General features: G+C 36.5%; 2 protein-coding genes across 5 annotated transcripts; one reads left to right on the top strand and one right to left on the bottom strand.

Annotated features, from left to right (window-relative positions):
* Positions 1-1,239: 1,239 nt before the first annotated feature.
* On the top strand, positions 1,240-5,757 carry LOC113324726 (homeobox protein 13-like). 2 transcript variants are annotated; one of them, XM_026573018.1, is made up of 7 exons: positions 1,240-1,448; positions 3,124-3,680; positions 3,852-3,928; positions 4,070-4,106; positions 4,440-4,647; positions 4,746-5,094; positions 5,246-5,757. In XM_026573018.1, the coding sequence occupies exons 2-7, from the start codon at positions 3,218-3,220 to the stop codon at positions 5,627-5,629; spliced, it is 1,518 nt and encodes a 505-aa protein (XP_026428803.1). In that variant the 5' UTR covers positions 1,240-1,448; positions 3,124-3,217; the 3' UTR covers positions 5,630-5,757. The 2 variants fall into 2 exon arrangements, with proteins under 2 accessions (XP_026428803.1, XP_026428808.1); XM_026573023.1 differs by having other exon boundaries at positions 3,127-3,680.
* A 713-nt stretch (positions 5,758-6,470) lies between these two features.
* On the bottom strand, positions 6,471-9,876 carry LOC113276546. Of its 3 annotated transcripts, none has more exons than XM_026526178.1 (4): positions 9,834-9,876; positions 8,193-9,755; positions 7,056-8,003; positions 6,471-6,953 (listed from the first exon to the last, which is right to left on the bottom strand). In XM_026526178.1, exons 2-4 carry the CDS (start codon positions 9,285-9,287, stop codon positions 6,927-6,929), a joined length of 2,070 nt encoding a protein of 689 aa, XP_026381963.1. In that variant the 5' UTR covers positions 9,288-9,755; positions 9,834-9,876; the 3' UTR covers positions 6,471-6,926. The 3 variants fall into 3 exon arrangements, with proteins under 3 accessions (XP_026381963.1, XP_026381964.1, XP_026381960.1); XM_026526179.1 differs by having other exon boundaries at positions 8,193-9,334; positions 9,672-9,872; XM_026526175.1 differs by having other exon boundaries at positions 8,193-9,871.
* Between the last annotated feature and the right edge of the window lie 3,519 nt (positions 9,877-13,395).

A 13,395-nucleotide genomic window follows, 5' to 3' on the forward strand; every position in this document is an offset into this window, starting at 1 on the left:
AAAATTCGATAAATAATCTATAAACAGGTCGAATTGGTTTTGAAAAGGAATTTTAGGAAGGCATATTAGTCGAACAAGCTCTAAAAACTCAAATGAAATCCAGGACGGCCCCTCCTCATTTGTCCCTAAACAAACACCACCCTGGGTTACACTATAGATCATTCATTTCCAGCTCACTGATATATCGACCTTTCATCCAGTGGGATCGAGGTATCCATGTATGACCAACTTCATAATGCTCCTTGTACTTGGTCCGTTTTTCAATCAGAATTCAGAGACTAGCTGGGCGCTCTATATGTAATTTTCATTGGAAAAGAGAGGGTTACAATATATAAGAGCAAGTGGTACCTAAGGGACTGACACAAGAAGATGGTCTAGGCTTTCACCCTGTAAACACGCTGAGATTACCAATATTGTATACGTAAAAAGGAGTATTATAGATTAGTTCTTACTTAATTATATATGCATATGTATATGCTTGGCAACGCAGAATGCATACGACTTGAGTCTCTCTAATCACAGGCGTCATTCGATAGAGAAAACCACGGATTTATCGTATATATATTTCTAGACAGAGATCTGCACATATATGTGTATATTTGTAGATGGTAGCAGAATAGAATTACAGGTAGAGTGATAGCTAGCTAGACAACCTGTCATAAAAGATAGAAAAATCTTGAGGGAAGAGACAAGTAGTCAGTCACATGATCGCAGAACAGTGCAACTGTGCAGAAAGCATATTTCTGGTCTCATCCCTAGCTAGTTGTATATATATATATATATGAATCTAAACTCTATGGAGAGAGATTAAAAATTATACTTACTAATTTATTATGAAAATTAATTAAGAAAAACAAGTTGATCGAGTGTATATATAGATATACCCGACCGTTGTCCTCCACCATTAATTTTTTTTGATTCAAGTCCCTCCTCTCTTGTTAATTCAGCATCAATTTAGGTATAATATTGATGTTGACGCTCATTGACCATAGCACATTAACGTTTGACCTTTTAAAGACCCACCTAACAATTACTCTTCTTCTATGTCAATTGTCAAGTTACATTTTTTTCGTAAGGTAGGGTCCATAGAATTCCTAACTCTTGACTGCAATTATAGGAAAAAAGAAAATTTTAGATGAAAATCGATATACCAATAGTTGTTATTTGAAAAGAGTGACCATTTATATTGACATAAAATGATATATGATGTGTATATGTAGCTTAAATTTCATGGTCATACCCAACAAGTTGCATCCAACCAAATCTCTCTCTCTCTCTAGCTCTTCATCTTTCTCTTGATGAATGTCATCACTTTTGAAAGAGGGTTATATGTTGATGATCTAGTGTGATCTCATAGGAAGATTGATCAAAAACCAGAAACTTGGTGGAAGAAGAAGAAGGAATGGAATGGATTATGCAATTTTAATACTACCATAGTATTGAATTAGGTGGGTGTTTGGGATAATAAATTTATGCCTGAATTAATTGTGGGTGTTGCTATTTATTGTTGTTTGATCTTACTATACCTTTTCAAATTTAGTGATACCTTAGTATAAGCAAAGAGGTTGTTAGATTCTCTTCATTAATTATCATGGTATGTATTTATGATCGTTTATACTCGGCACACAAAAATCATCATCTAGCTAGTTTCTCATAAGTGTTTGCATGATTTCAATGAGGACATCATCCAAACCTGGATTCTTTTATCTCTCTATACATCTCATAATGATTCTCATTAAAAGATTTTTGTAGTAGTACTCACCATTATCATGAACTTATCCATTAATTCTCTTAATGAAATTCTCATCTACATCTGTTAATTAACTTTATATCTGTTATATCATCATGAGATATATAGCTAGCTAGGTATGATTGTCACCAACTAATTAGTTTAAATATTTACATATCATGTATAACCATTTTCATGATCACCATATTCATGGTCTCTCAGAGATTTGGTGATAATCGATACTTAAATTTAATTTGAACCAAATAGCAGAAATTAAGTATCTAGATCATGATCAATTAAGTAGCTCTACTGCAACGAAAGATGTTCATTAGAGAGGCATATGATCACTTTGCTTACGCCAGAAACCATTTAAGCAGAGGATTTATACTGTCACTGGTCTTAAAATTATTGAAAATATAAGTATAGGAATTTTAGTCAGAAACTCGATCAAGAGTATATGCATGAGAGTGTAAGTTACCTCTGGTAATTGAATTTCTACACGTACATGTGGTAGGCTACCTTTTAAAATTCTAGGGCATTGGTTTTGATCATGATCAATCTGATCTACTACATGGGCTTTCTGTAGAACCTTGATTTGGCATAAAAGTTTGTTCCTTATTGCTCTTTAATTGTACGTACTACATTATATGCATCTTTCCTTTGCCAATCTATGAATGAACTTGAGCATTATTTCATTGTAAATTTCCCTACAAAAATCTCCATATTGTGATTTCTAAGTTACACAGTATTTTTTTTTTCTAAAATGTTGCATAGAGATTTGATATTATTCTGACAAGACATAGAATGGGGGTTAAAATGAATTTGTTATTATCGAAAACTACTACTATTGCCCCCTTTTATTGCTCCTAGATATCTTGTTTGCATATAACATGCATGGATTTTGCAGACTATATATAAGAAGAAGAAAACCAAGCAGCTAGCTTAATATACTATATACAGATAATTAACTTTTTTTTTTCAAAGATTAATTAATTTCATTCAAAACAACATTCTACCTCTATCTAGCTAGTGTATAGTATATTATACAACTAATTACCAAGCTAGGAAGATTAAAACAGAAAATTTACCCATCAAAGAAGGGGAAAAAAAACCCTTGACGATGGTGTCCAAGAATGTGTTGTTCTCAAAGCTAGTCCAGATAGATATATATATATATAGAGAGAGGGAGAATGTATATATTATTAGCAAATTCATGAGCACAAAATTCATGGACATGTTTGTTTTCTTCTCTACGTATAGAAGAAAGTAATAGCATTATTTCTCTTTACATACTTTATATATTCTTAATTTGTCTTAGCTGCTGCCACTTACATAGGATCTCTTCTTCACTCATTGTAAAACTCTGAAAACTTTTTTTTCTCTGTCTCTCTCAGCAGAACTTGATGATATTTATTTATGAAAGTGGCCGCGGGTAGTCTTCGACTATAGAGCTAGGTACCAGCAAGAGCTATAGCGAAAAAGATCAAAATGGTAACCGATCAACAAAGAGAAGAACAAATATGTGAAGATGAAAACCAAAACAGTAGCAGCTGGAGTGATAATCAAGTACTACTTCAAGTCACATCAGCAACAACATCTCCTCCTCCTCGTCGTGGTAAAAAAAGGTCATTGTCGCCATGCTTTGATTTGAATGAAGATGCTATGATGATGAGTACAGATATTAATGATCAAATGGTTAATACAATTGATCAAGAAGAAGAAGACGATGAGAACAACGATTCCATGACGCGAGAAAATTCGTTAAGTAGTAGTAACAATAACAGTGAAGCTAATAATAATAATAACGCTGTGGAAACAGGTAGCTGCAGTGATAGAACAACAACAACGACAGTTCGACAGTACGTTCGATCCAAAATGCCTCGGCTTCGTTGGACTTCTGATCTTCATCATTATTTTATACACTGTGTTGAAAGACTTGGAGGTCAAGAAAGTAAGCACGCATTTATCATCATCATCAATTTCAATTCACCTATTCATTTTTGAAAAACAAAAAATACAAAGGCTTTAGGCCACGATCAGAAATACTCTGTTACAAATACACCACAGTTACTACTAACCGTGGTGTAAAATCCTTTGTTTTGCATTGTTTTGTTATCAACAGGAGCAACTCCAAAATTAGTTCTTCAGTTAATGAATGTCAAGGGACTAAGCATCGCTCATGTTAAAAGCCATTTGCAGGTATACAAGAAGATCTACTCGATGATGATTAATGAAGTAAATAATCAAAATTTGAGTTCGTTTTCTGCCAATATTTTTTTGGTTTGATTATATTCGCACTGTGTCTGATCCTTGAACCCTCATTTCTGATTGTTGAACCAGATGTATCGGAGTAAAAAGCTTGATGAGTGTGGCCAAGGTATATATGCTACATTTTTGTTAATCTTTTTTTTTTTTAAGCAACTTAAATTTATTAGTTGAGGGTATTTAAAGTGACAAATATGTAGAAGTGATTTAAAGTGTTAACCGTTTGAGTTGGCTAGACATTTGGTGGTTGTACCAAGAAGTCTCGAGGATTTTTCTTTCTCCCGGTTACCTGGGCTTGTAGATAGTAAACAACTTCTTATAAGAGAGATTTGAACAAAAAACTAAAAATACATTGCTAATTACTAGTCAATGTAGTTATTGCCGATTGAATTATCACGTTTCTTGCTCAAGTTACAAACGAATTTAAGTGTGTTTTTTGGTGCAGTTTTATCTCAAACGAATATGCAAGGAGGCCATGATCAAATGTACTACCACCACCATAGAACAAGCCACTCGCAGCAGCAGCCCTTCAGAATAGACAACTACAAGAACTTTGTTCAAGCCCAGAATATGCATGATACTTTGCCAAATCATTTACAGTATCCCCTCTCCCAACAACAACAGTTTGACCACAGAGATAGCTGCTATCCAAGGTAATTAAGAATAGTGAAATCGTATGCAGCAAACTAAGAACTTTTTAGTTCATTTGCTTAATCAATTCGATGTGACCGTAATCACTGTCTCTTAACAGGCATCAAGAATGGGGATTCAGTCAAAACAATCATCGAATGAAACCAATCCCAGTACAAGCAGCAGACAAAGGTATAGGAATAGAACAAGCCAGTCATGGCATGAAGATATCGTCACACTTGTTCGATTTAAGAAATGCAATATCATGGAATGGGCCTATTAGGCCCAATCGGTTTCTTGAGGAGAAGAAATGGCCTCCAAGGCAAATGATGACTTCTGTCAATACCATGAGTTCCTTGAGTTTGGAACTCAACAACGACAACAACACTGATAAACGATTTCGATCCGACTCAAACTATCATAGAATCAGTTCCAATAGCTTTCAACATCCACAGTTTGGGCTTGATAAGGTAATCAATGAGCTTGCACTCTCTCATGTGTTTCCGCTCTTAAAAAGTTCAAGTTTTATGAGTGATGATTGCTTGCCAACATGGTTTACTAGCCACCAGGTCTCCATAAAACATACATTGCACTTAATATATTTTTTGGGTTGTGATGCAGTTGACAACCGTGCTAGCAAAGGAACGAAGAGATGAAATGGTGGAGAACATTGACATCATGAGTTCAAGTTGCATGGGAGATAAAAGAGAGCAAGAATGTATCCCAAACTTGCAGCTGAGTTTGAGTCCGAATCAACAAAATAGCGATGATTTCTTCAATAACAACAACAACAGCGAACTCGAGAGTAGCACAATAACTAGAACAAAAGATCAAATAAACACAGCGCTTTGTCTCTCTTTATTTCCTACCAATGAAGAGACAAATGAACAACAGCAGCAGCAGCAACATACAGATCGTAACAGTAGTACTAGTAATCTTTGGTGTTTACAGAGGAACAGTTGTAGTAGTAATAATAACAATCAGCAGGCTTCAGTGAGAGGCTGAGTACTTTGGGTCTGACCATGCTTGTTATATCGACAGCATTGGAGTGAGATCTTGTAAGTACTTGCCTTAAGAGAGCCCCATCAAAATAAGAAATAAGAAGTAGTATGTTACATTTATTTATCCCTTAAGTGAGGTCTTGTGAGTTCACTTTCTGGCAATAATTTGAGCTAAAACCGGTAAATTTTGCACATTTTAACGTCCGGTTTTAAAGCCAAGAAAACTACATTCAATTCAGCAAAGTTTCACCAAAATTGATACTCCAAACTCGCAAAAATGCAAGGTTTTAATAGCGATCACGTTATATATATGGTGCAGTAGATAGGAAAAGATGCAGGGTAACTGCAGGTACATGTTTTGTAAGAGAGAGAGCACCACATATGCCCAGACCAAGTCCATGTCTACTCATAAAGGCAGGCAAACACTTGGAAAGTTTGGATCTAACCACTCCGAACAATCACATGATTTGGTTAAATGCTACTACTCCTTACCTAGTAACTGCAAGTCACTATTTGGTCCCCCACACACACTTTTCGTCACCCACCATGACCATGATTTGTCTGAATCATGTGATGAAAAGTTGCATTTTATGTTTTGTCATTCAAGAGCCGTGGTTTGTTTTCATGTTTGTCCAGGAATTTGTTTCAGATATTTTACTGGTTTGTTTTGTAGTCGAAAAATCATGAAAATCTCTGACTCAGTTTTCGACCGTGTTGTTGTCATACTATTTTTGGAGTGTTTCAGGAGGATTCAGAAACACGGCGTTTGTTGTCAGATCAAAATAGAACCTACTCGGACACAGGCACCGGTGAATCCTATGAACGAGCGCAAACGCCACACCAAATAAACGCAAGAATGTTTTATTTATATGCTTTTCATGAGATTCAAGAGTACTGAGGATAAACATGTACATTTACCATTGGCAGCGGTATATACTCTTTACTGAGGAAATAATGGATGCTGCTGATGCATTTACAAATATGATCGAAACTAAGAAAAAATAGAAGCACTAAACAGAGATGTTTGAATTTGGTAACTAGTACTCAAAACTATATTTTGGGTGGCCTGAGGTTAGTATCTATTGGAAGGTAGCAGAGGGATTCTTGGTCACCCCACGGCTTCCATTTGGAATTCTTGGTGTCCAAAACGAAAGAATGAGAATTAGCATCGACAAGGAACAAAGATGAAATACTAGTGTTACCTTTGATACCATCAAACTGCCAGCTGCGAGTTCAAAGCATATGACTGAGGTTGGGGGCTAGATGTAACAGATCTTTTGCACTGCCATTTAAGTTTCCAATTACTGCATTGCAGGTTTTTTGAGTCCCTGGAAAATTTGAAAAAAAAAAAAAACGTTTTAACGCACTTTTGTCATTCACCACAGCTATCTAATTTTATTGCAGTAAATTGTAAAGGATGACAGGGTTACCTCAGAAAATCGCGAGTTGCTGTTGTTCACATACGAAGTTTTAACAATGGTTTCCCACTTGGGATCATTGGAGAATCTCTTAAGCGCCTGCTTTCTAGAGAATTGAGCAGCATTCCTCGAGGAAACCGAAGGCAATGTCCGCAACAGCCAAGACTCTGAAGGTGACTTTGGCAAGGGAGGTGGCAGAGGAGCCAGAAAACAAACGAGACTCAGATTTCCTTCATTTTCAGTACTTACAGGCTCTGGCTTGTCAAACTCTAGGCTTCCAATCGTAGGCACATTCGAACACACCAAGAACCTAGCTTCATCATCAGCATTATCAACTTTTTTAAGTACCTCCACGTTATCTTCGTGATTCGATTTATCCGTGGAAAAATTATGTTCACTACTAACAAACTCTGACGATTTCGGCTCTGACACACTTCCTTTCCTTGAAACATCCAACTCGTCGTTGTTATCTTGAAGAAACAATTCTGCAAGAGAAGTCTCTTCCAGCCCCTGACTTCTCACCACAATTTGAGAATCATTGTCCTTGAAATCCTTGTAATCTGAAGAACTCGAGCAAGAATTCGGAGCTTCTAACAAAAGGACTGAATCAATATACAGTGTTTTCTCAGCTGCAGGGCTCATGGAACCTGAACCTCGATGAGATACTACTTTATTTGGACTGCCTTTCGTATACGGATCAAAACGTGTATCCTTCGAATTAACAACTTGGTTAGGAACTCCAAGAAAACCAGCTCCTTCCCTGAAGGGAGACTGTGTGGCTTCATTTCGGTAAGGTGATATTCCGACATCCCCTGAAAGTCCATTCTTATATGAACCATCAGTTGTTTGGGAACCACTCCAGCACACAAGCTCATTGGATTCACTTCTAAGCTTATTTTCATCATCAATTTGTCTAAGGCCGGTAATCAATTTGTGTTTATAGACGGTTTCCAATTTTTTCTGTGCAAATATGAAACAAAATACGCATAGATAAGAATACTAAGTAGCTATGTTGTGCCAGACGCCTCGCCTAGTGCCTAGGCGCACAGGAAAAAAATTAAAGAAAACATATGTGCGTTTTATTATCTAGGCGCTCGTGCGCATAGGCGAGCTATTTCACAACATAGCTAAGGAGATTTGTAATGTTACCTCATCGTTACTTCGGATGTGCAATCGATATTTTTCGCTTCTTGTCCACGCGCTAACCTGACGAGCAGAAGGTAAGGGTGTATGGCTGCGAACTTTCATCCCAGGGATTGGATTTAACAGACATGCCGAACTCCTTAAACAAAGCCGAGGAAATAACCCACATCCTTTTGATAATGAATCCCCCGCCTCGCTGTAATCATCCCCATCATCTTCGCTTTCGTCCTCACTGACATCCTCGGCGAATTTTGGCTCCGCATACGGCGTAATCTGAAGTAAATTACCTGCATTCTCCTCATTCATCGGCACTCTTGGCAATTGTCTCGGAGATGGTTCGCGCGCTGCAACAGCTTGCCTCCTAGGAGCATACTGTGGTGTATCAGAAGCCATTGCTTTTGCAGCAGGCAAGAATCGACCCATCATGAAATCTCTCGTCTTCAGATCAGTTGCAAATGTACCAGAAGGCGGTTTAGCGTCTGCCGAACCGTCTAATCCGCTCACACCACTTATACTGCAATTGAAGAAAAACGATTCACTTCTCGATAATGTGTCCTGCGCGTCTATGAATGCATCATCATCGTCTCCCTCTGAACCCAAAGCGCCCTTTTGTCCCGTCACCTGAACATCTTTCAAATTCTCCAATTTACTGGCATTATTATCGTCCCCCCTCAGTTTACTCCGGCGGTTAGAAGTAACAAATTTCTTCATTTGAGACTGTACCTTAACTACTTCATTCTTGGGTTGTTGTTCTTTGATGAATTCTTTCTTCTCCGGTGGTACCCGCCGTTTAATTTCTAACACCCTACCTGGTGGGAGCTTCGGAGCAACCGCTGGCCGGACTTCCGGTGAAACGAATAGGCCCTGATTTGTATTAATTTCATCCTTGGGTGTGCCTGGTGTGTGTTCCCACATGAACGGAACAGCACCGGCATTTCTAATCGGCCCGGACTTCAACTCCGGTTTGTAATAAGAAGGATAAGGAGAAGGAATTGAAGATGATTTCTTACTATTCTCGTTCTTGTTTCTCTGTGAAGGAGACGAAAACCGCCGGACTGATAAAAACGGTGCATTGAAATCTAATTGTTTCTCCTCCTCCATTTTTCTTTCAGATCCTCCCACCACAAATTATGAATATTCACAAATTTCTAAAATCATCAATCAGAAATCCCCTCAGAACTCACAAAATTCTAAAAATTACAATAAACAAAAACTGAAGAAGAAGAAGAAGAAGAAGAAAAGGAAGAAATTTTCTGCAACAAAAAAATTAAAGGAACTAAAAATTGAATTCTTTGCTGTATGTGTACTGCAACTAAGCTTCAAAAAGCCATAAAACAAGCAACACTTCTACTACAAATGATGAGTGAATGACAATCAAAAAATTTCTCATTTAAATCAAACTAAAATTACAACTGTGTGCTTATTTTTTTGATTTGGGTTGTATTAAATTATCAAAAGGAAGTCTGAAAACAAAGAAAAGAATACCTGGGCAGGCAAGAATCTTCTTCTTTTGCAGGGAAGGAAAAGATAAAGGGAGCTAGAATCAGAAAGAAAGAGTACTGAGTTGCTCTGAAATTTAGAAGGAAAAAGTTAATAATAAGGGGAGAAAGAAAAAGGAAGAGGATAAAGATAAACTGAGTTTCGTACGCTTTTAATTCTTCCTCACTGTATGTATTCACATTCGTACGTTCATACGCTGTAAATATATTCCGACACTGGAAACTAAATATTTTCGGGATGAGCCAGTAGTTTTAATCATTAACTACTTAAAATTTTATGGTTTTTATTTCGGGCCTCCTTGCTCATAAATACCACCACACTGACTGTGTTTTGAATATCCCGCTGCTTAAAGTCAAAGTTGCTATTTTAAGTCACCGTGTTTGACTATTGACTTTGAGTTTGACTTTCGGTTAAGTAAGTAGTGTACCATTACTGGTTAACTCTAAAAAGAAAGAAATAAGAAAACTCTAAAAGAAGAAGTTTTAGAAACAAGTAAATCACATTAGAGGTTGCGGATCAATTATGAAAGTTGATCCGTGGAAAAAGGGATCAACTATTATTATTGATACAGCGTAAGGGATCAACTGGGACAGTTGACACATTGAGAATATGTAGATGTCCTACATCAGTCCCTCCCTTCTTGAGAAAAACTCGACTCTGAGTTGCTTGAAACAAATAGAATTTCATTATCACCATGAAAGGTGAAAATTTCTTGAACATTGAACACATTAGAGATGTTCCATTCCTTGGGTAGATCAATGACATAAGCATTGTCACTGATTTTCTTCAAGATTTTAAAAGGACTGTACTTCTTCATCTTGGTCTTGTTATAGGTACCAACTGGAAATCGTTCTTTGCGCAGATGAATCATGTCTAGCTCTCCCTCCTGAAAAGTTTTGAATCTTTTATACTTATCAGCAACATCTTTGTATTTAGCATTAGATTCCTCATGTTTTATTTTCACCTCATGATGTAGTTGAGAAGCTTGTTCCAATAGTTTATCAGCCTTGACATTGGAATTGTGTAACTTAGGAAGTAAAACCAAGTCTAATACGTGATTAGGGACCTTTGAATAAACAATTTCAAATGGAATTTTACATGTGGATCTGTTTACTGAAGTATTGAATACAAACTCCATGTGAGGCAGTAAAATATCCCATTGTTTGTTGTTATCAATGCTTTTGTCTCTAATCAAATTTCCCAAAGAACGATTGACAACTTCAGTCTATCCATCAGTTTGGGGATGTGAAGTAGTGCTGAACTGTAAATTAGTTCCCAAATGCATCCACAATGTTTTCCAAAAATAACTCAGAGATTTTGTATCTATATCAGAAGTAATAGATTTAGGAATGCCATGTAATTGAACTATTTCTCTGAAAAATAAAGATGCAACATTTGAAGCATCGGTAAACTTCTTACAGGCTATAAAATGGTCCATATTGGATTATATGTCCGCAACAACCATCACTGAATCATTCCCTCTAGTTGTAAGAGGTAAACTAAGAATAAAGTCCCTACTAATGTCTTCCCTTGGAGCTTCAGGAATTGGTAAAGGTGTATAAAGGCCGGTGTTTTGAACAGTACCCTTAGCTTGTTGGCAAACCATGCATCTCATAACATATTTTTTTTAAATCACGCTTGAGTGAAGGGCAATAATAGCGTTCTTCCACTAGAGAAATAGTTTTATCTCTACCAAACTGAGCACCAAGTCCACTTCCATGCTTCACGTATTAAATGAAGACGTAAAGAACCATTAGGAATGCAAAGATGATTACTTTAAATAAGTAGCCATCTTGAATGAGAAAATCATCAACTCCATGAGCCAAAGAACTGCATTGTTCCCAAAGTGATTTAAAATCATCATCCTCAGCATAAATCTCTTTGATATAATCAAAAGCAAAACTCTCATTTAGAGTAGTTGCTAAAAGATGTCGCCTTCTACTTAGAGCATCTGCAACTTGATTAAGTTTTCCACTTTTATGTTTAATAGAAAAGGTGTACTTGTTAATTGTGGATAACCACCTATCATGCATGTGGTTAACCTTAGCTGAAGTCTGGAGATATTTCAATGCATATTTATCAGTATTAATGACAAACTCTCGATGAACCAAATAAGCATGTCATTGTTTAAGAGCTTGTACGAGTGCAAGAAAATCCAATTCATATGTAGACCACTTTTTCTGAGTACCAGAATTCTTTTCACTATGGTAAGCAGCCGAATGTCCTTCCTGACATAGAACTGCTCCAATTCCAATAATAGAAGCATCACAGTCAACTTGAAAAGTCTGACATGACAACAATAGGTGTTGAACATAGTTTTTCTTTAAGAGTATTAAAACTCTTATCGGCTTCCTCAGTCCATATGAACTTTTCTTGCTTCAAACAATCAGTAAGAGGTACATCAATGGTGCTGAAATTTCTGAGAAAACGCCTATAAAAAGAAGTTAATCCATGAAAACTTCTCACTTGTTTGAAGTAGGAACAAGCCAATCAATAATAGCTTGAAATTTAAAAGGATCCACATGAATACCTTTGGAAGAGATGGCATATCCCAAGAAAGTAACTTCATAGGACATAAAGGTGCATTTCTTTAAATTCACAAATAAAGAATTATCGTGTAATGCTTTGAACACCTGAGAAAGATGATTGAAATGTTCTTTTGCGCTGCGACTAAAAATCAGTATGTCGTCAAAGTATACAATGACAAACTTACTCAGAAAGGGTTGTAAAACCTGATTCATGAGTCTCATAAAGGTGCTAGGATCATTAGACAATCCAAAAGGCATAACAAGCCATTCATATAAACCTTTTCTCGTTTTGAAAGCAGTTTTCCATCCATCCCCCTTTCTTATTCTAATATGATGATAACCACTGCGAAGATCAAGTTTTGTAAAAATAATAGACCCTGCTAAAAGATAAATCATATCCTCAATGCGTGGAATCGGAAACATGTATGGAATTGCGATACGATTTAAAGCTCTGCAACCTATACACATTCTTCATCCATTATCCTTTTTAGGTACCAGAAATGCAGGACAAGCACAAGGGCTATTACCAGGTCTAATTAATGCTTTAGATAATAAATCAGTAACTTGAACCTGTAAAATGCTATGTTCAGTAGGACTTAACCTATAATGAGCTTGATTAGGTAAATAAGCTCTAGGTATAAGATCAATGTAATGTTAAACATCTCTAAAAGGTGGTAAACTCACAGGTAATTCTTCAGGAAATAATGCATGATATTTAGATAATAAAGGTTGTACCTGAGTAGGAATTGGTACCATAGGTTTGGTGTCTTTATGAGAACTCAAAGTATGGGATGAATGTAAAGAGCGAGAGATAGTATCCACCAAAGCAGTAGTCTTGCAATCACTACATTCTTTAATTAATGAAGAAGACTTTGAAGGAAACAGAGTCACTCTTTTACCATATTTTTAAAAAGTATAAGTATTCTCAAAACAATTATGAACTGCTCTAATATCATACTGCCATGGTCTTCCAAGAAGAAGATGAGTTGCAGTCATATCGATAACATCACAGAGCACATATTCTTTATAGCCAACAAAAGAGAACTCAATAACGCATTGATGAGTAATACGTTGAGTTGAAGAACTATTCACCCAACCTACAGAATAAGTAGTAGGATGTGGGGTAGTTGGTAATCCCATTTTCTCCACAATAACAGATGCAATGTAATTGTGTACACTGC

This window comes from Papaver somniferum, chromosome 1 (genome assembly GCF_003573695.1).
Source record: "Papaver somniferum cultivar HN1 chromosome 1, ASM357369v1, whole genome shotgun sequence".
NCBI classification, from domain to species: Eukaryota; Viridiplantae; Streptophyta; class Magnoliopsida; order Ranunculales; family Papaveraceae; genus Papaver; species Papaver somniferum.